The sequence below is a fragment of the Octopus sinensis genome, linkage group LG2 (genome assembly GCF_006345805.1).
Source record: "Octopus sinensis linkage group LG2, ASM634580v1, whole genome shotgun sequence".
NCBI lineage: Eukaryota > Metazoa > Mollusca > Cephalopoda > Octopoda > Octopodidae > Octopus > Octopus sinensis.
The window spans coordinates 60,803,839-60,827,640 of NC_042998.1; the positions used below are offsets into that span (position 1 = coordinate 60,803,839).

The following is a 23,802-nucleotide window of genomic DNA, read 5'->3' on the forward strand; positions in this document are numbered from 1 at the left end:
TCTTAACTACTCAGTGATACAGCTTTGTGTGTATACATCAATCATTATCTAAAACAATGGTCCTTATATTGTCTTGCATGAAACTGGTCTGCGGTGCACCACAGACAATTTTTCTAGGGGAAAAAATGCAGAGTGTGATAGTCAATAAAGCAGAAATAAGATTTTAAATTTTCTGTGTGGCCTAGTACCAAATGGTCCTTAGCCCAATGGTTGAGGACTATGATCTAAAATAAATCTGGTGGCATAAGTTGGCAATAAGGGTACAAGGAAAATTAACATATTGCAATGCATATACATGATTTACGCAAGAAAATGGGTTATAATCAGCAAGCAAAATATTCTTATGCAGCATTAATTTATTTTATCCAATCTACATCTCAAGCTGTTTTATTCCTGATATGTGTGTATATAAACAATCTGATAAAAAAAAAAAGCACACCCAGTGTAAGCTATGGACACAGGAGAGGTGCAGCAATATCAAAGGAAGGCTAACTGGGAAGATAGTTTTAGTATGTGGCAAATGCTTTGGAGCAATAAACACTGAAAATCTGCAGAAAACAACTCCCGTCACTTTCCCGGGAGAAAAACTACAAGTAGTTGATAGCTTCCGTTACCTAGGTGACCAAGTCAGGTGGGTGCTCTGAAAGTGTAGCTGTTAGAATAAGAATAGCCTGGGCAAAGTTCAGAGAGCTCCTACCTCTGCCAGTGGCAAAGGGCCTCTCACTCAGAGTAAAAGGTAGGCTGTACGATGCATGTGTGCAAACAGCCATGCTACACGGCAGTGAAACATTGGCTGTGACTGCTGAGGATATGCATGAGCTTGCAAAGAATGAAGCCAGTATGCTCTGCTGGATGTGTAATGTCAGTGTGCATACATGACAGTGTAAGCACCTGAGAGAAAAGTTGGACTTAAGAAGCATCAGATGTGGTGTGCAAGAGAGACGACTGCACTGGAATGGTCATGTGTTGCGAATGGATGAGGACAGCTGTGTGAAAATGTGTCACACCCTAGCAGTTGAGGGAACCTGTGGAAGAGGTAGACTCAGGAAGACTTGGGATGAGGTGGTGAAGCACGACCTTCGAACATTGGGCCTCAGCGAGGCAATGGCTAGTGACTGAGACCTTTGGAGATCCAACAAACCAAGTGAGACCATAACCCGTGGCCTATGCCAGTGGTGTATAACCAGCCCACTTATGAGTACCCTTCATTCATTGGACAATAAACTTTGCTTGTGATGACCTGTTCAGGCAAATGAAATCAAAATCACTGACATGGCTGATGACAGTACCGCCTGATTGGCACTCGTGCTAGTGGAACGTTAAAAGTACCATTCGAGCGTGATCATTGCCAGCGTTACCTTACTGGCACTTGTACCGGTGGTATGTGAAAAACAATATTCGAGCGTGATTGTTGCCATTGCCGCTGGACTGGCTCCCATACAGGTGACACATAAAAAACACCTTGAGCATGGTCGTTGCCAGTACCACCTAACTGGCCCACATGCCAGTGGCATGTAAAAGCACCCACTACACTCTTGGAGTGGTTGGCATTAGAAAGGGCATTCAGCTCTAGAAACTTTGCCAGATGAGATTGGAGCCTGGTGCAGCCTTTTGGCTCACCAGTCTTCAGTCAAACCATCCAACCAATGCCAGCATGGAAAGTGGACGTTAAATGGCAATGATGATGATGATATATATATATATATGACCCAACTTAATTCAAATAATAGACATTCAGTTTTCCAAATGTGTTATCTCTAATTCAGATTGTGCTATAATTTTGGGATGTCTATACATGGTCACTTGATCTTCTAGAAATAACAGTTAAACCTTTTGTAGATTATACCCTAGCATCTTTCAGAAGGTTACAATGGATAATATAGTACTAGATATACTATGCCTAGAGTAATGATGGGATAGTAAGAGCTAAAGTGCTTTTGATTATAGGTCTGCATAATCTAGACTAACCCGAGGCTAAACAACAATAGGAAAGCTAAATTTAAAGTAGGGTTTAAAATGTATATTCAATACTGCCATGTAGACTAGTTCTGCATTGACATTTTCATCTGGATTGCTCATTTATTTATTTTTTCTTCATTTTTTTCTCCCTTCTTTTTCCCACTGTATTTTGAAGGACATTTTCTAAAATATCACAACAGTGAACTCATTCTCTGAGTGTCAAGCTAAATATTTGATCATATCTCTGCCTGTTCATCAGTGGATAAGCAGAAAGTGAAATATGGAAAGCTGCATTTGTAAAATAATGTAAATATTTGAAAAACTATTCAGATATAATGGAATTATATGGAAACAAAACTAAAATTTTTGTATTACTAATCATTTATCTTATTTCTTCATGCATTTTGTTTTCATTTTATTTATTGGTTTTTCAGTTCAGTATTTGTGTGGTTGTGCTATTTGATAGAACTATGTCCAAAATCACTTTGACTGTCTTTAAGGTTTGCACTAAAAAAATATCTTTTGTATCATTATTTCAGGAGAATTCTAATCATGCAAAGAATGGTGCACATATAAAAGCCTTAAAGAAAGCATCAGAATTGCAGAAAAAGATTGGTATGTAGTCAGTTATATCACGAATAATTATGACCTTTTCCTTTTGACTGTTCCATGATGAAATTTAATTGGTTCATTTATTTGTTATGTATATTTGAATGCTCCATTTGGAAATAGAAATATGTCAATCATTATTACTAATTTAATTTCTACTTTCCAATGGAGGTCCAAATCTTGTGTGTCTTTCCTTCTAGTTTTTACTTGTTTAGTCATTAGACTGTGGCCGTGCTGGGGCTCTACTTTGAAGAATTTTTAGTTGAATGAATCAAACCTAGTACTTTGTTAAACCTGATATTGATTCTATGAATCTCTTTCTCTGAACTGCTAATTTACAGGAATGTAAACAAACTGGTGTGGCTGTGTGGTAAGAAGCTTGCTTCCCAACCACATGGTTCCAGGTTCAATCCCACTTGTGCATTACCTTGGGCAAATGGCTTCTATAGCCTTGGGCCAACGAAAGTCTTGTAAGTGGATTTGATAGATGGAAACTTTGGCATGGGTGTGTGTTAAGAAATTTGATTCATAACTTTGTTGCAGGTTCAATTTCACTCATAGGATTGAACATTGGGCAAATGTCTTCTGCTGTAATCTTAGGTTGACAAATGCTTTGTGAGTGAAATTTGCTAGATAGAAACCTGTGATAGTCCAGTGTGTGTGTATAAATATGTATGTATGTATGCATATATGTACACACACCTCTCACCATCTCACTTTCACATCACAAGGCATTTATATAGGGGATTGTATCTCTGTCACTTACACAAAGTAGGTTGTCATACCCCCAACCCTACATTGTCACCTCTCAGTTGCCAATCATTTTGCAGAGTGTATTGTTTGCATTTTGCCATGGCATCAGCACTTGTGAGCTTGAATTTTACATGACAAGACTACTATGTTTTCTCTGTTCATTCAGAGCAATGTGTCCCAAGAGGTGAAAACAAAAGAGCAATGACAGAAGACAAACTAGGTTGTAAGTAGTGAGTGAGAGTATGGTGGATGGAAATGATTCAGGTGACCATATAGTAGAGGAGAAAATAATGGAAGAGGCAGTAACAGTAGGGAGAAATGGGAGAGAAGTAGTGATGATAGCTACATGTTTGTTGGTGAGGGGCAGAGAGGGAGTGATGGATAGTTATTGAGATGGATAATTGTAAGAGAGAGTGGTGGATAAGTGTTAATAGTAACGCGAGGGAGAGGTCACAGTACTGAACTGTGATGGTAGGCTGTTTTTGATACCAATATATCTGATGAAATCCTTCATAATACATGCATTATGAGGGAGAGAGATGTAGTAATATGGATGATGTAAAATTGAATATGGACAGATCAATGCTACCCTTCATTACATGGGTGACAATGTACAGAGAATAGAAGAGAAGGGGAATGATAAAGAAGTGGGACTGAGGGAAGCAAATGGAGACTTAACAGGAATTTAATGGGTGAGATATTCAAATATAGATATATTATACATCTCAGCCTCCACTGTTTTATAATATATTTCACCATATTTGCATGGATAGATGTGTCTTCTCTGGCACCATATGTCACTACTCACCATTTCCCTTTGTCATTTCCTCCAAGATGTTCAGCTTCTTTATATCAGTTTTCACCACTTAGTCTTGTGTCTCTCATAGGCTCCATCCATATCGAACACTCAACACTTCTTTATACAGTTGATACCTTCCATAAATATCATCAATGCAGTCTTCTCTTGCACACTACATCAGATTCTTCTTGTATCTAGATTTTCCTTCAGTTCATTTGTGCTTGATCATTCATAAACAATAATATTCCTTTCTATTGGCACAAGAGCTAGGTGATTACATCAACCTCAGTGCTCAGCTGGCGCTTATTTTATCAACCCTGAAAAAATGAAGGGCAAGGTTGATATTGGCAGAATTTGAACTCAGAACATGAAGTTGGATGAAATGACACAAAGCATTTTGCCTGGCATGCTAATGATTCTGCCACCTCGTCACCTTTTCATCATCATCATATGTCCTCTTTCCATGCTAGCATGGGTTGGACGATTTGACTGAGGACCGGCGAACCAGATGGCTACACCAGGCTCCAATCTTGATCTGGCAGAGTTTCTACAGCTGGATGCCCTTCCTAACGCCAACCACTCCGAGAGTACGCTAATATTGGTTTCCAGCATGCTAATAATTCTGCCAGATCAGGCCCCCTCGTAACTATGAAACTATTGCTTTCAAATTTTGGCACAAGGCCAGCAGGTTTAAGGAAAAGAGTAAGTCAATTACTTCAACCCCAATGTTTAACTGGTACTTATTTTATTGACCCTGAAAGGATAAAAGGCAAAGTCAACCTCGATGGAATTTGAACGTGAAGATGGACAAAATACCACTAGGCTATTTGCCCAGTGTGCTAACAATTCTGCCAGCTTCCTGCCTTTTCTTATACACTAATATTACAAATCAAACAGAACATGATTATTTCTGTCTAGCTTTTGCAAATCCTTTGCATTCAAGGCCCACATTTCACTTCTATGCAGCATCATACAATCAACCTTTCTCTCTGAAAGAGAAACTGTTTCTCTTAACAACCAAATCCTTCTCTCTGATCAAGGCCAAATCCTGTCTCACACGGTGTCACATCAACTACCCTGACATTAAAGACAGCTAGATTAACTTCTCTCCTAACTAAAATGTTTAGTCAGTCATTCAAATAAAACATGTCTTACTACTGATTACTGCCCACCACATCGTTGAAGTAAAGAAACATATTAGTAATATATATATATCTCCTTTCCCCTTCTCTCTTTCCTTAACCTACTTCTCTTGTGGCTGTCAATAAGAATTATAAAATACCAATCTAATAGAACTGATCTCTGACTTCAGAAAACTAAAAACTGTTATACATGGTATTAACAAAGCTTTCAACAAATCAGCTAAGTATGACATTGCAAACTTCTTGTCTAAAATTTGTGCGAAATCTCAACACTAATCACCTGAATTCAGAAACTCTTAATTCAATATCATCATCATCATCACTGTCACTGTTTTAGCAGCACTTTTCCATACTAGTATGGACAGATTGAAGCTCAAACGTTGTTTCCCTATGTCTTGTGTCACTATGTCCTTCTTTAATGTGTAGCTGAACATTATCAGATCTGAACTAATCATTTCCTTCCAGTTCTTTCTTTTTCTATAATATGTATTAGAGAGACAGGCATGACTGTGTGGTTAAATTTGCTTCACATTCCTGTAGTTCCAAGTTTGATCCCACTGTGTGGTATTTTGGACATATGTCCTCTACAATTGTCATGAGTTGACAAAAGCCTTGCATTACATATCCTTGCCATAGTTTCCATCCACTGCATATCCTTGTCATATCTTTTGTCTGTTTCTGTCTACTTAAACTCTACACTAAGCCCTACATGTGATTCCTTACTTCCTTCCTCTAATTTTTTTTATTTTCCCACAATCTTCAAAGACTATTAAATCTTAATGTTAACACTATTGTTCTTATTCATCCAAACAAGTGCAGTTCCACTGGTTATTGAAGGTGTAGAGCCTTTTCTTTTGACACAACAATTACATTCTCATGTCCACTTTGCCTTCTTTCTTTCTGATGGCAGTAAGTACTGAGCTCTGTGGAATGGATCACACCCAAGAACAGGGGTTCTTAATCTAAACAGTAGCACTCCCTTGGGAGTGTTTTGTGCTGTCAAGGGACACTGTGATGTGTAAAGGACATTAAGAGTGATCTTTTCTTTTTTGTTATAGAAATAAAATATTTGAAGTTGGGTCAATACTTAAAACACATTTTTAAAAACATCTTTATCAGGATCATGCATGTTGTGTTACCCATGAGCAGAAAACCTGATTGATGATTTGCTAAGGTCCAACATAATTTCATTATATAAGTCCTCACTTTCTTTAAAAATTTCCATAAAAATTTAACCTTTGAAGTACTAATCTGTACAAATATCTAAGAAATGATACATGTTGGGTGAGACTGAAAAAATATGGGTTGTAAACCACATTGTAAAATTAGTTTCTGTTTAAAACAATTTTTTTTTGTTATTTGCAAAACTGAAGGCGATGATCTGGCAGAATCATTAGCACATCAGACAATTCTTTGCAGCACTCCTGGCTTTTTATATTTTGAGTTCAAATTTTGCCAAGACCAACTTTGTTTTTCATTCTTTCAGAGTTAAATAAATAAGTACTAGTTGAGCTCTGGGCTTGATGTAATCAACTGTTTGGCCCTACAATTATATTTGCAAAACATGCCATGAGGAGATTTGTAAAATGCCATTCAGTAAAAGAGGATGCTGAGCTATACATGATCAAGAACCACTACCCTGTAGGCAAATGATAAAAAGTAGAAATATTTGGGGAGAATTTGTATCAAATTAAGGATTGGCTGTGCATCATAAGTGGGATGAGCTGTTGTAATGAAAACCAGAGTTTGGGAGTAAGATGGTTAGTATTGGAATGGCTTTTTCAAACCATAACAGGAATTGATGCAAGCTTTGCAAGCTATTGACCTATTTGTCAGTTTTACATTAACTGTAAGAAAAAAAAAAAAAAATGATTGTTGACCTGGTTAACTCCAGTCCTTTCAGTATATTATAATAGATAGCAATTATTTTTTAAAATTAATTTCAGAAATGGATGTGTTCAATATAAATAATTAAAATGAAATTCTTTTCCATCATCAATTTCTAAGAAAAAAAAAGGAAAAAAAAAAAAGAAATAGTAAATTGTCAGTGCCAAGTTCTATTACCCAAGAGACTTGCTTAATTGTAATTGAATAGACAATTAGCTAATAACAATAGCAGTCTTATAAACATAGTTAACGATGTAATTAAACATTAGTTCTGTGTGATTGTCACTATAATAATGTGTGTTTATTGATTAATGCCAGTATTTCAGGTACTTCATGTTCATTTTTTTTTGTGGTTGGTTTCTGCAAAAAAAAAAAAAAAATTGCAAAATATACATGTATTTTTACAATACTTCCCAAGAAGCAATGTATGTAGAGTAATTTTCTTATTAGGAATTTTATGTAAGAGCTATAAGCTTATTTCCATGTGGAGATCTGTAACTACATAGTGTTTCATAAGAACTGAAACACTATGTGCTGGAAAATATAATGTGGAGTTGATTATTGTTTTTCAAAATAAATGTAAACTTGACAGTTGCACTGTGTTTATAAATGGTGCAGGAAATGTAAAAATAGACAGCAATGGTATAATTGTGTATGTGTCTGTTGTTTGAATCAGTGTCATCATCATCACCACTTAATGTCTGTTTTATATCCTGGCATAAGTTAGACATTTTGACTAGAGCTGGTAAGCTAGCGGCCTGTGCTAAGCTCCATTATCTGCTTTGGCATGGTTTTATGGCTGGATGCCCTTCCTAATGCCAAAGTATACTGGGATGCCTTATATGTAGCACCAGCACTGGTGAGGTCACCAAGTAACTTGCAAGACAAGACCCCTTCAACTAAGGGGGAAGGAGAAGTAGTATTGAGGGAAGTGGCTTTGTGCCAGACAAGGGGAAGGTGTCATGCTGTAGGGGAGATAAAGGGATGCCCCAGTTGAGAAGGAGAGAGAGAGAGAGGATTGTAGTGAAGATGTGTTAGGGCATATCCTCAAGTTACAGGGTGGCTAATATGAGTGAAGTGTTGTTACAGAGGGTTTGGTAGGGTGAAAGAGATAGTGAGAACAGGTAAGTTTAGGAGAGTGCAAAAGGAAAGAAGACGGGGTGAGGGGAGAGAAATGTTTGTGATATTTTTCAATTTCCTTTTAATGATTACCAAAAGGAATTGTTACCTTTTAGCTTATCTTTATTTTGCATCTAGCCTACTTCAAAAATTCTTCCCAATTTCTCATACATTTTTCTTTGTTTTTTCTTGTAAATCACTTTTACCTTTCCATTTTTTGTTCTCCATTGTTTTGTAGAAAGGCAAAGAGATGCATCACGCAAAACACAAAATTTGGCAATTGACCAACAACCCAAAAGATCTTTCTTAGCCCGAAATAGGTAAGATAATTTTATTTAGCAATTTACTCATATTTTAACAGAATTTCGTTTACATAAAATAAAAATCAATATAAATCTTTAAAAATTTGTTAGTATTGACTAAAATTCTGCATGAAACTATTATTTCACTATTGACCACACAGAAAGTTGCAATATGAACCTAAATTTTCTTTATCTAGTATTATGATATAAACTGCTGAACATGCTAAGGTATCTATTTCTTGTAGCTTCATTGAGTTTTTTTTTTTTGTGGTGGCTATGGTGCATTCAGCACTATATCAGAGAAACTGTTTCAAATGTGACTGTCCTTTTAAATTATGTTTAATACATTTAGTGAAAATGCCCTAAATTGTTGTACATATATAAACAGGGATTAAATAACAAACATTATTTTATATAATAAGATAAATAAATAATTCTTTCATTTCCTTTCAGGAGATTAAATAGCTTATTAGGTGTGATTTCCCAATCAGAAAACAATAATAGAGATTTCAAACAATGCAACAATACACTGTTCTGATTAGTTCCTGGAGTATTAAAAAAGATCAAGATAGCTGTGAGCAATGTAAGTAGGGTTAGCCTTAGAAAACTGAATAAGATAAATGAGGCCAATAGACATGTTGAATTTGCTTAACTATTTAACTGGCTTCCGTGCTGGTGGCACATAAAAAGCACCATTCAAGCTTGATCGTTACCAGCGTCATCTTACTGGTACTTGTGCCTGTGGCACATGAAAAACCATTCGAGCAAGGTCGTTGCTAGTGCTGCTGGACTGGCTCCTGTGCAGGTGGCACGTAAAAAACACCATTGAGTGTGGTCGTTGCCAGTACCACCTGACTGGCCCTTGTGCCGGTTTCATGTAAAAGCACATACTACACTCTCAGAGTGGTTGGCATTTGGAAGAGCATCCAGCTGTAGAAACTCTGCCAGATCAGATTGGAGCCTGGTGCAGCCATCTGGTTCGCCAGTCCTTAGTCAAATTGTCCAACCCATGCTAGCATGGAAAGTGGACATTAAACGATGATGATGATGATGATTTCACCTGCCATATACTTTGCAAATTCCTTTTCTTCTTGTCCAGGTATGTTTTAAATTTATCTTGATATTTGTACATGCATTTATGATTTATATTTAAGTTCAGAATTGATCATCCTGTATAGTATTAAGAAATAAACAAACTTAGTCCAAATGCTAATCTATAACACAGTTCAAAGCTATTTCTCAAAGACTGCATTTATTCTTCACAGTTCATAAATTCTAAATAACAGCTCAGCCTTGTGGGACCAGGCTGTTGCTATTCAATCAAACATTCTAGATTGTATCCAGAAAAAGTTAATCCAATTGAATGGCAAACTTTTCATTCGGCATGCTACAATTATTAACACACTCAACCTCTGTTTCACCTCTCCCACTACTACTACTACTACTACTACAACTGCTGCTGCTGCTACTACTACTACTACTACTACTACTACTACTAGTTAGCAAGATGTACCATTATTGAAATAAAGGATTCGAACTAACAATCTGCATTGCAGTGTTCAACTCCTTCCTCTCCCAAAATATCAACCTGAAGAAGTTTAAGTTAAACATAAAATGCATTGGCATCATGAGTCCAAGGTTTGTAAATACTGTGATTACTACACCTCCTTCTCCAAATAATTAAAAAAATATAGTCATGAAATTGGGTTGGGGAGCTCCTTGGTCTTCTCAGTATAGGAAATAGTATACTCCACCTAAGGAAACCAGGCACTGCTTCCAATGGGATTTAAGTATAATCCATGGATTCTAACTTTCATTATTACTGTACAGTTACAATATACGTGTGTGTGTGTTCGTTCATTACATATCCTCAAAGTTTCGGGCTTATTAAGCAGAAATTAAAACTAGCTGTAAGCCTACCTCTATTGTATAAGGTTTAATTGCTCTACTTGTAATATTGAACAATCCAGTATATTACTGGTGTGTCTTGTCAAATTTGAGGATACAATGATTCTGGAAATTGAACCCAGAACGTAGAGTAACAAAACTAAATTCATATAGGCGCAGAAGTGGCTGTGTGGTAAGTAGCTTGTTTACCAACCACATGGTTCCAGGTTCAGTCCCACTGCGTGGCACCTTAGGCAAGTGTCTTCTACTATAGCCTCGGTCCGACCAATGCCTTGTGAGTAGATTTGGTAGATGGAAACTGAAAGAAGCCCGTCGTGTATATGTATGTATATATATATATGCGTGTGTGTGTTTGTGTGTCTGTGTTTGTTCCCCTAGCATTGCTTGACAACCGATGCTGGTGTGTTTATGTCCCCGTCACTTAGCGGTTCGGCAAAAGAGACTGATAGAATAAGTTCTGGGCTTACAAAAGAATAAGTCCCGGGGTCAAGTTGCTCGATTAAAGGTGGTGCTTCAGCATGGCCGCAGTCAAATGACTGAAACAAGTAAGAGTAAAGAGTATAGTACGGCACTCTATGAGCTCTGAGTATGGCACCCTATAATATTTCTAATATTAACAAACTTTGAGTTAATTTCAGAAAAATATGTTTTCAAAATTTTATGGTCAATTTTTACCTTCCATTGTTATGGAATCAAAAACCAAGTGTTGGGGTTGATAGAATTGATTGTTCCCTCCCCCAAAATGTTTTGCTGTGAGCCTTAATCATATCAGCTTGTACAAAGACTGTAAAGAAATGAGGACCCTTTTGTCTTGCAGGGTACATGACAATCTCATTACTAGTGGTACAAACACAAAATGTACCTTGTTGCAAAATGGTTGGTGAATGAGTGGAGACAATAGGAGCAAGAGGATCCTTAATCTTTTCTTGTTGAGGATAGCAACTGTCAAGTGCTGGTGCTCTTAAATTTCATATTTGATAATCTCAGACTCAAATTTATCAATTTCCAACTTAAACCTCCCATGTCTCCTGCAATTTATCCAATTTTGTTGGATGGAGGGAAGCAGACAGCTGCTACTTAATTCTAGATTGCATCCAGAAAAAATTAATCTGAGTAATTAGCAAACTTTCATTAACATGGTATAATTACTAACACACCTGTTTCACCTCCTCCACTGCAACCATCTTTCATGAAGAAGTAAAATTGGTTGCTTGATTTTACTTCTTCAGAACTACTATTTTCTGGAATTCTCTTCCCATCCACATTTTTTCCTATAGACATAGACCAATGGAATCCCAACCACATTGATCAAATTGGCTTGTGTGTGTGTGTGTGTGTGGTGGTGGTGGTGGTGGTGGGGAGATTCATAAGTTATGAGCCATCCCGCTTCCTTATCTGAAAGTCCATGAAACACACACACACACACACACTATCATATATATATATATATATATATATATATGGATTCCAGGTGTGGAAGCTAGGTTTAGAATCAAAAGGCGTTAGAGTCAATGTAGCAAAGACCAAAGTTCTATTAAGTAAGAAGGCGAACTCATCACACACCCCCTCAGGTAGGTGGCCCTGCTCGATCTGTAGAAAAGGTGTAGGTTGAAACTCCATAAGATGCCCAGTGTAAGCTATGGACAAATAAGAGGTGCAGCAACATCAAAGGAAAACTAACTGAGAAGATAGCTTTCGTATGCGGCAGATGCACAGGGGCAATAGACACTACAGATACTCAGAAAACAGATTCCATCACACTCCAGGGAGAGAAACTAGAAGTAGTTGATAGCTTCCACTACTAGGTGACTGAGTTAATAGTGGGGGTTGATGTTCAGAGAGTGTTACCACTAGAATAAGAATAGACTTGGCAAAATTTAGAAAGCTTCTTCCCCTACTGGCAACAAAGGGTTTCTCACTCAGATTGAAAGGTAGATTGTATGACGCATGTGTGTGAAATGCCATGCTTCACAGCAGTGAAACATGGGCCGTGACTGCGGAGGACATGTGTAGACTCGAAAGAAATGAAGCTAGCATGATCCGCTAGATTTGTAATGTCAGTGTGCACGCACGACAGTGTAAACACCATGAGAGAAATGTTGGACATAAGAAGCATCGGATGTGGTGTGCAGGAGAGATGTATGGTCATGTACTGTGGATGGATGAGGAGAGATGTGTGAAGAAGTGCCAGTTCCAAACAGATGAAGGAATCCAGGGTAGAGGTAGACCCAGGAAGACATGGGATGAGGTGGTCAAGCATGACCTTCGAACGTTGGGCCTCATAGAGGCAATGACAAAAGACTGAGACCTATGGAGATACGTTGTGACTGCAAAGACCCAACAAATGAAGTGAGCTCCTGGCTCACAGGACGGCCTGCTGTGCTTACCTTGGATTGTAGGTGAACCTGCTGTGCTTGAGGAGACCTATTGAGTCAAGTACATCAAAATAAAAATCAAATGGAAATTGTAGTTGTGATACCCATGCCAGTGGCACATAAAAAACACCATCTAGATGTTGCTGATGCCAGTGCCACCTTGACCGGTGGCACGTAAAAAGCACCAACTGATCGTGGCCGTTGCCAGCCTCCTTTGGCCCCTGTGCTGGTGGCATGTAAAAAGCACCCACTACACTCATAGAGTGGTTGGCGTTAGGAAGGGTATCCAGCTGTAGTAACACTGCCAGATCAGACTGGAGCCTGGTGCAGGCTTCTGTCTTCCCAGACTCTGGTTGAACCATCCAACCCATACTAGCATGGAAAACGGACGTTAAATGATGATGATATATATAGTTCAGTAGTAAATAGCTAGAGCATGGCTAATCAATAACCTCAACTATGATAGCTAAGAAGGAAACAGATATAGTTAATTGTTATGTTGTAGGTTATTATTAGAAATTCCACTTCTCATAATTAATATAGACAGAAATTACTCTTCTTATTTTTGCTGTGGGTCAGTCATATTGTAGAATAACAGCTCATTAAAATCTATTGCTCATATTTAGAGTTTAGATTTTCTAATTTACTTGATAATTGAAGAATTTCACCAAGATAATTTTTCAACTAAATGTTTTCCTATTCTGGTACAGGTTGATTTTAATTAAATGTAAATTAGTAAACTATGCTTGTAATTAGGATGTGATTCTTAGCTGATGTTCTTTAACCCTTTAGCATTTAAACCAGTCATTCATGGTGCAAATATTCTATCTGTTTTATGTTCAAACTGACCAGATCCTGCCTCTCACACCTACCCAACAATGTCATTCTAAAAATAAATAATCACATTATTGAAATCTCAAAGCTATCAGATAATGCATGATTAATTTGAATCCACGTGAATTGCGAACAATGTGAATAAATAATACATTTGACAGAGTAATCTGATTGCTAAAGGGTTTAAGGAAACTAAACTATGTTTTGTGTTGTAACTACAAACAGATTGTGGTCTTGTCAAATATTCTTTTCTTTTGCTGTTGCTAATGTAGAGCCTGAAGTAAGGCTGTGAGCTGGCAGTTGTTAGCACACCAGGGCAAAATGCTTAGTAGCATTTCATCCATCTTAACGTTGACTTTACTTTGCATCCCCTTTCAGGGTTGATAAAATAGGTACCAGTTGAGCACTGGGGTCGATGTAGCTGACTTACTCCCTCTCTCAAAATTTCTGGCCTTGTGCCAAAATTTGAAACCAATATAGAGCCTGAAATGATGTGGCTACTTAGAAGACTAAATGGTAAATCTCTCTGTTGTGATATATTAGGATTAGAATCACTGAGTCTTGCTGGTTTTTTTTTTTTTTATCAGTCAGCAATGTTAGTTTAATAAGAGATTAGTATTGTTATTTGGATTGGACTAAATGACCTTCATACACTTATGGCCATCTAATCTTTTTGTCAGAAAGTATCCTGCGCTATATTGTTATTTTATGACCTCTCCATTTTTTTTAAAGACGGCGGGATGTGATCTGAGAGAGATTTGACTTCTATTTCTAGTCAGTTATGTGACTGCATAGAAGCTCCCATGCTGACTTGATTTTATCACTAGTAATACGAGAGTACTAAATTGGTGGAAATGGTAGCATGGTTGACTGAGAGTATTTGTCTTGAGATTACTTCTTTCTTTATTCTGAGTTCAAATCCCACTAACCATTTATCCTTAGTATTAATAAAATAAGTACTATTTAGAAAATATGGTTGACTCAATTGACTACAATACTCTCCTCAAATTCATGGTCATGTAACAAAATCAGAAACCATTGTTGTCTCATCCTGTTAAGGTTATGCGTACTCAACTACTGAAGCTATTCTAGACTTGAAAGTAGATTTGCAGTAATAGCTTTTTTTTACTGATTTTTTTTTTCCTTTCTGTTTTTAAAATATTGGCTCTGCCTTGGAGCAATATTTTCTAAACTTAATATATGACTGAATCAATGAATAGGCATCGTCATTATCAATATGTATTCACTTTCTATGTTCATATATATTAGACTGGTTGTCATAGTTTAAGACAGTTCTTATTTAAGGTCATTATCACCATAGATAGGTCAGGAGACTACATTTCAATCAAACGTTTTTACATTTACTATGGTTTCTATGGCTAGATACCTTTTTATGTAACCATTTTATATAGTGTATTGGGTGCATTTTATCATGGCACCAGCACTAAAGAGCTTGACATATCTTTAAGAAAAGACTAAAAATCCATATGACTGTATTGTCTCCTCATTCACCAACCACTTTACAACTGGGTTCATTTTATAGTACTACTAGTAGTAATGAGATTGCTTTGTACCCTGCAAGACAAAAGAGTCCTCTCTGCTTTACAAAGTCTTTGTATTGGCCAATGTGACCAAGGCAAAATTTCTGGTGAAGGAACAGTCAATTCTGTCAACCTGAGTATTTTATTTCAACAACTTCAGGACTGGAAGGTAAAATTGACCTTGGAAAGATTCAAAATCAAAATTTTATGAGGTGAAACTAAATATTGCATTAAGTTTTGTCCTATTTTGACTATCATAATGATTCCATTTTCCCCATTACGTAGTGTAGTAACTTAGTAGTTGTTTGTGAATTATTGGTTCAGAATTGTCTTCACTTATGACAATAATGTATGTTATTTGACTGTTGGGGAATGAAAGTCCTGCCATTCAGTCTCCTTACAGATGTTCAAACTGAACATTTACTTTAATGCCACCCACACAGGTGGACATGCAATGCCTTGCCTACTCTGACTGTCCCATCATCGTCGTCAAACATCTGCATTCCATGCTGGCATGGGTTGAATAGTTCAGCAGGATCCAACTAGCCTGAGGGATGTGTTGGTCACTAGTGTCTGCGTTGCCAAGATTTTTATGGCTGAATGCCCTTTCTAATGCCTACCACTTTACAGGGTGTACTGGGTGCTTTTTCTATAGCATTAAGAACATGAATAAAATAAAATACTAATGACATTGGCAATTTAAGTGAAATAAGTAAAACTAGGAATCTCATTTGGGGTTTGAGACTTGTAGTTTGTAGCATTCACCAGAGAAAATAGAAGCCCTTATTTTTTTATTGAGATAGTACTGAGGTATGTGCTATGAGCCTGTTGAAAGAACACAAAGCAAATATCTGAATTGCTTGACATGGCCATTATAATCCAGTGTTGTAGAAATTTTGCTTCAGTTATTGAAGAAATGAAACAAATATTCAAATTTCAAAAGAAATGTTCTGCAGGAAATCCTTTGCTAATAGTAGATAGAATAAAAATTTTTTTTTCTTTTAAAACAAGCCTTCAATGTGGTGAATTGATTTAATTTATACACTAAATACAGTGAAATATTGAGTGACCTCTTATTTTATAAATTTGTTTTTGTTTATAACTTTTTATTTCCTGTATTTTTTTTTCTTACACCATTACATCTTAGCTACTTGAAGCAAAACAGACACTTCTCTGTTAGGTGTTTATTTACGTTATCTATTTAATATACATTCCTTAAGTCAGCAAGAATTAAGGAATAGAAAAAGTTGTTTAAATGAAAAAGACCTCTAAAAACTTACATTGAATAAGATCTTTTTGAACCAAACAGAGGCCTTCTTTCTTTGATAGTTTCATATTGCAACAAAGTGCTTATGATAACTGTTGGCTGATTTTAAGTTGTTTTTATTTATTTATTCTATGTATTCAACTTTTGTGCTTTTTTCGAACACTATTTTTACATTTTTAAACACATTAAAGTTTACACTCATATGCATGTAAATTATTCCAGTAGTTATTTTTTTTATGCATGTAATCAAAAGCACTTTATTTCCACTAACTCCAGTTTCAGGCTGTCCTGTATCTATGACAGTTTTGTTGTAAGAGATATTAAGGAAATAAAATCTATTTTATTAAACTACTTCAAATCATTTGCTAACTGATTAGAAGTGGTTTAGATTCATTGATGGTTGAATATATCTGTTAGGGTTTATTGTAATTATTGGAAAGAAAGCTAACACTATTAGCCTCAAAAGAAACCTTTTTTAAACTGGATGACATTCAGTTGTTAAATAGTTACACTAATATTTCATGAAAATCTCTTAAATATCATAACTAAAATTCAATTAAGAGAATAGATGGATTTAAATTCTACTCAGCTTTATTTAATTGAAAATAGCATTTCATTGCAAATTCTACAAACATTAAAAGGATCCATTTTTAATTCAGGCATTAATTAATGGAAATCTGTTTGCTTTCCTCTTTCTCTAGCAGAAATATTACTGATTCATGCACTCTTTCTGTAAAAATTGGCTTCTCTCCATCCTCTAGTTACATACAGTGTTGGCTCTTGGTTTTACAGTGGCGTGGATAAGCTGAACCTGGCTGGTCTTACAGGTATAATTCTGCACACCATAGACTAGTCCCCTTGTCTATCTGCCTATTTTACTATAGTATCCACTGATCAGTTCATTAGTTACATTAAGCATGTGTATAAGAAAAAGCATGAGACAATTCAAAAAGTACATAAAAACAGCCATGTTGTATTTGAAGTTTATAATTGAGTTAGAAAATGGGTGAAGTGCATCGAATATACTGGTTAACAACCCTTACAATATACTCTCTGCTCAAGCCAAACAAGGGAACCTATGTTGTCACTCTCTCTGCTAGAAATAGCAGAAATTAGACTAGAAATTTCCTTTAAACTATATCATAAGTCTGCTAAATGGAGGGTGGACCTAGGACTAAGCAATAACTACCATATATATACTAGCTGCTAGCATAAGTTTTTGGACCAGTCTGCAATTACTTGTTTACAAAGAACTACATGTTCTAACATTATTACCTTTATATTAATGAGACTGTGAGCATCAAGAAGTGGTGGTATAGTCCCAGAGACTGCCACTTGAAGACAATCTCTGCTAATGTTGTTGAAAAAGACATTGTTCAACTACCTTGCTCGCATCAAAAAGAAAACCAGTTTAATGTATATTCTCTAGTACAATGGCATATGTCACTTAACATCTGTGTCATAGCAAGTTAGACCTAGAAACTGATACCTTCATACTTTTTTTAGTGCTGCCACATGACATGTAACCTAATGGTTAGGGTGTTGAGCTCATGATTATAAGGTTATAGGTTCAATTCCTGAACCAAGCAGTGGCTTGTGTCTTTGGGTAAGGCACATTATTTCATGTTGTTCCAGTCTAATCAACTGAAAACGAGTACCAGCCGATTGCTAGTGCAGCTTTTTTTCCTTCCAAATGTCACATCTTAAATATTCTATTAGGTCAAGAGTGATGTATCTGAAAGAGCTGTTTGTCTACTTGTAAAAGAATAAACAAAAGTGTAGTTCAAGTTACCAGGTCATACTTGCTTGTGAGTGATGATAAAGCCCATGTAGCACAGAGTACCACAGTCTCCTCTGTCATCCTCTTAAACTAGTGCTTTTCATTTCATCATCAGCAATCACTTCTTGCAAAAGAGTTCTTCAGTTTTCCTTTAGACAAACCTTTAATGCCTTATCTATAAATGTTTGTTGTTAGATCCCCACTTAACATAGACACTTGCTTTATTCTTTACAAAAATGTAAGCAAAATAATATTAAGGTTTGCACAGATATTATTTTTAATACTGTTGCATTAGCATAGAATTAGCAATCCCGTCTGTTAATTACTGCTGCCCTGGTTTCATTTAACTAAAATTAAGTTTCAAAGGGTAAAAATAATCTTCCAGGTTTTTTTTTCTTAGTGCTTGGAAATGAAGCGGGCTCAGCATAAAACCAAATAGTGGCAGTTGGGGAACAAAATCATAAGAAAAATATCTGCTGCTTTTGTAGCAATAGTTTGAGACTTTATCTATGATGGAGGCTGGTTTCTTCATTGGGAGCAGTTCATGTAATTTAAATGAGTTTAATGCCATTACAATTAGCTTAATGTATAAATCCCATTTTACCAACTTGCCTGAGATCACCTTTGGTTCTTTGAAAAAAAAAAAACAAAACAAAAAAAAACCTTTGTTTTAAAGTGGTCTAAATTAAAACCTTCCAAAAACATTTCATGTTGATATATTTTCCAGCACCATCTTAACCCCGATAATCTATTAATAAATTCTTCAGTATTTTCAAAACTGAAACAAAGGTAATGTATTTCAATCAAAATAGAGCAACAGTTTTCTCTCTTTCCTGTAAATCTGAAGCCATCTGTCAACTTCTATGAGGGATATGGAGAAAATGTTTCCTATTTTTGCTGTGTTTTTAACATTAAAATTTTATCTTTTAGATCAGAAATAAATCTATAATCATTTATTGATTAACAGTAATTAAAAGGACATTGAATTTTTCTTTCAATTCCTTATAGAATTTGTGCTAATAGTTCTTAATTATTGATATTTGTATCAGAAATAAGGTGTTGAGCTGGCAGAATCATTAACACACCCGGCAAAATGCTTAGTAGCATTCCGTCTGTCTTCATGTTCTGAGTTCAAATTCCATCGCGGTTGACTTTGACTTTCCTCCTTTCAAGGTTGATAAAGTGAGTACCCACCACCCCTGAAATTGCTGGCCTTGTGCCATAATTTGAAATAATTGTTTTTCATCTTTACAGTCAGAGTTCAAATCCTACCAAGGTCAACGTTATTTTCAGAGTTGATAAAATAAAGTACCAGTCAATCACTGGTGTTAATGTAATCAGCTAAACTCTACCCCCAAAATTCAGGTCTATGCTAGCAAATAAGTTGTGCCTGTGTTAAGAATTGTTATAATGAAATCAATATTATTCTTGTTGAGATGGGCAGAATGGTTGGAGTATTGGACAAAATAGCTTGTGGTGTTTGTTCTGCCTTTTTACATTCTCAGTTCAAATCCTGCCATGGACAATTTTGTCTTTCATCCCTTCCGGTTTGATAAAGTACTGCTCATGTACTGTTGTTGATTTTACCAACTAACCTCCTCTGCCTAAATTTCAAATCCTATGTGTATGTTGGAATCAATTATTAATATAAAGAATTATTAAATTTTACACCCCACCAGTGTCAGTTTACCTGTCATTCTTCTGGAGTTTTATAAAATTTGTATCAAATGTATTAATTCAGTCAATTATACTCTCAATCTCTCCCCCATGTAGGGTCTTATATCAAATTTAGAAACAATATCAACAACTAAATTTTCCTAAGGTCTATTTTTGCCTTTCATCTTCCTGGAGTCAATAAAATAAGTACTGGTTATATACTGTTGTTATTAACATTAACTGTTTTTTCTTCCCAGTTTTTTTTTGGTCTTGCACCTATTTTAGAATTATTATTATTTTCATTATCATCATCATTATTATTATTATTATTATTACTATTTGTATATTGTTTTGTTGCTGCTGACTTTCTTTTTTATTTCATAATGCATGTTATACATACACAGTGTGTATATATATATATATATATATATATATAAAGAATCTTAATCTTCACATACCATTATGTCAAGTTTCTACTTTCTGACCTTTAGATGATTATTGAAAAATAGTGGGGATCGGGGTGAGGTGGGGGACTTTTTAGTACTTCATATGGGTGAAGTCATATGTTATGACACAATATGTCAGTTGCTTCGCTTCGCTTACAATTTACTTGTCAAACAATATATTCTTTCTGATGGATATTTCTTTGTGACTGTCTTTGCAAAGTCATCACCAATATCCAACATTAACAAGTGCCTTGATTCACTTATATCTTGAACTTATTCATGTGTCATATATTCAATTGCAAAACAGCAGTCTAATTTATCAAAAAGTTCTATTGTATGGCCATTCCAAATAAATTTTCTGTAAATATGATTTGGATTGGCAGTCTAAATTTAGTCATCATGGCCAATGAAAAAAATGTTATGCGATGCGGAGTAATGATGAAAAAGCTCCAATTTTTAAAATGCATACAGATTTTAAATAAAATGGCATGCACTCATTGATTGATGGAATTCTGATCATATAACTTTTGTATTCCATGCTGGCATGAGTTGGATGGTTCAACTGGATCCAAGAAGCCTGAAGGCTCTACTGGTCTCCAATATCTGTTCTGGCAAGGTTTCTATAGCTATATGCCCTTCCTAACTCCAACCACTTTACTGTATATACAAGGTGCTTTTTATTTTTCATACTACAGAAAAAAAATATATAATATTTTTACTATACATAGTATCAGCAAACTGTATACATTGGGTAGGAGTCGTTTGTTTGGTTTTGTTTATTTTTCAATGTTCATTGAAAGATCAGTCACAAGAAACATGGAGTATTCGTTTGTGAAGATTCAACTTCCAATGAATTATAAATCACCCTGCTTAGAGTGTTATTAAATACTCTTCGTCTCTTTCATTTATTTAGGCTCATATGCATCCATTTATTTATTTATATATGTGTGCTAGTGTGTGTGTATGTGTAAGGCATGTATGTGTGCATGCACATTTTCAACGACACACTCTGAAATACACATACAATGAGAAAGACATTCACACATGCACATGTACAGTGTTGTTTCCAAGATTTCTGGTGTTGTAATGTGGTTTGTCTGTTCAGGTCAACTGTTTCCAAGAATGACAGCAGTGGTCCATTTAACCAAGACCAGCAGCCTTTAGTTGCGATTATGTCAGATGACAGGTGAGTTTTGACTGCTGCTGCTGTTACTGTTACTACTACTACTAATACTAATACTGCTGCTGCTATTGGTTAGATGTCAGCTCTCTCTCTCTCTACCTCTCTCTCTGTTTCTTTCTCTTTGATTGCTATCCTTGCTTTTCTCTCTTTGTCTCTCTCTCTCTCTCTCTCTCTCTCACTATCTCTACCTTGCTATCTCCCTGTGCCTCCTTCCCTCTGCTTCTGCCCCTCCATCTCATATTTCTCTGTAACTTCTTTCCTCTTTCTTTCATATCTTTGTCCTTCTCCTTTCTCTTTCTCTCTCTCTCCTGTCCACTATCAAGTTCACTCTATCATTTCACTCACCTCCTTTCTCCTTTTCATCTAACTCTCTTTTGTACTTATCATCTTCTCTCTCTTCTCTTCTCGTTCCTCTAGTATTCTCCAGTTTTAGCCCTTCTGATTTCTTATTTCTTCTTATTACCTCTTGTCCTCTCCAGTTCCCTTTCTGATAGATATTCTCCATCCTACTACCTATCAACCTCTTTATAATTGTGTCATTCATTGCAAATTTAATATTTCCTTACTAACCCTTCAGACTTATCAAAGACTATTTAAAGTATTCCATCACCACCCCACCTATGAAATTCTCACAAAATTTTATTCATTTGCTCCTGTTATTTATGTTTAAATTTTATTATTACCAATGGTTCACATACTGAACACACACACATACACACACAGTCTACAGCAAGTAGTTTTGGTGTTTTATCTCTAATATTTAACGATCACAGAAAATTTGGCTTCCCCTCTTTTTTTTTTTCTTTCTCCCAATGAACTTATGTTGAGATCTAAATTTGGTTTAGAAACAATTTACACTGTTAGCAAAGCCATGATGTGTAAGTCAGCTCTTCATTCATTCATTGATGAGCTTCATGTTTCCTTTTATATATTTGCTTCTACATACACCCAGCAACCCTGGTTACCTACCAAGAAATAGAAAAAGAGCTTTTTTCACCTACCAGAAGTGGTAAATATCCAAGTGAGATCTATACCACAGCAAAGATTGGGGCTACATATGTTTCATAGCAAGCAGAACTTCAGAAGTGGTAAATATCCAAGTGAGGTGTATACCACAGCAAATATATATATATATGTTTTATATATTCACTCTTGCATAATTTTGTGAGAAAGATTTTCTTGATCAATTTTAAGCATTTGGCCTAATTTTGGTCATGTCCATTTCCATTTTTATTTCTCACTAAACAGATTTACTAATCAAATTTACCTAGCTCACTCTATTATTTCTTCAGTTTATTTTCTGGCAATTTATACTTAACACGTACTTGCACTTTTGTCTTTACCAATATACTCTCTTTTTCAATGCAGTTGAAAATGCAGTCTGGTTTATGTTATTGTTTTTGTAATTAAAATTTAAATAAAATCTTTCCTTTAGATTTCCCCGTTACTACAAATGAGAAAGAATTAAAATAAAAGTAAATTTCAGTTTTCCAATTTGAATTTTCAAATTTCAAAATTTAGAGGTTTCAGAAATTCAATTGCGGGATCTTAATATTCATATTAGGAACTTTAATTACAATCCAATAACATTAAGAAATTTTGTGATTATTTAAATTTCAAATTACAGACTTGTGTTGTTTCTGATTTCAAATTCAAATCTGAGAAGTTTTAAAATTGTTTTATCAATTTCAATGCCAAATACAAAAGTAAAACATTAAACAAAATGTAAGTCTTGAATCACAATTCCTTTCCCTTTATTATACACATTCTACAACCAAGTTTATTACCCATGTCATATTGGCATATTATATATATCATCATCCTCCTCATCATCATCGTTTAACGTCCGCTTTCCATGCTAGCATGGGTCGAACGATTTGACTGAGGTCTGGCGAACCAAATGGCTGCACCAGACTCCAGTCTGATCTGGCAGAGTTTCTATAGCTGGATGCCCTTCCTAACTGCAACCATTCCATTTGATTTTTATTTATATCAACGTAAAAGTCAAATGGAAATTGTAGTTGTGATACCTGTGTCGGTGGCACGTAAAAAGCACCCACTACACTCACGGAGTGGTTGGCATTAGGAAGGGCATCCAGCTGTCGAAACTGGAGCCTGGTGCAGCCTCCTGGCTTCCCAGACCCTGGTCGAACTGTCCAACCCATGCTAGCATGGAAAACAGACGTTAAACGATGATGATGATGATCATCATCATCGTTTAACGTCTGTTTTCCATGCTAGC

The 23,802-nt window shown here is 35.8% G+C and overlaps 1 protein-coding gene across 5 annotated transcripts in view; it reads left to right on the forward strand.

The window, feature by feature from the left end:
- LOC115228533 (protein FAM219A) overlaps nt 1–23,802 on the forward strand; it is an 87,694-nt gene that overhangs the window by 45,663 nt on the left and 18,229 nt on the right. For 4 of the 5 annotated variants that reach the window (XR_005003928.1, XM_029799113.2, XM_029799106.2 and 1 more), the window contains 3 exons: nt 2,499–2,574; nt 8,507–8,588; nt 21,483–21,563. Coding sequence is in view for 4 of the 5 variants with exons in the window: in XM_029799113.2 (XP_029654973.1) it covers nt 2,499–2,574; nt 8,507–8,588; nt 21,483–21,563 (239 nt within the window). In the remaining variant the exon portion in view is untranslated. The remainder of the gene's footprint in view (nt 1–2,498; nt 2,575–8,506; nt 8,589–21,482; nt 21,564–23,802) is intronic. The other variant, XM_029799119.2, reaches the window with a different exon arrangement.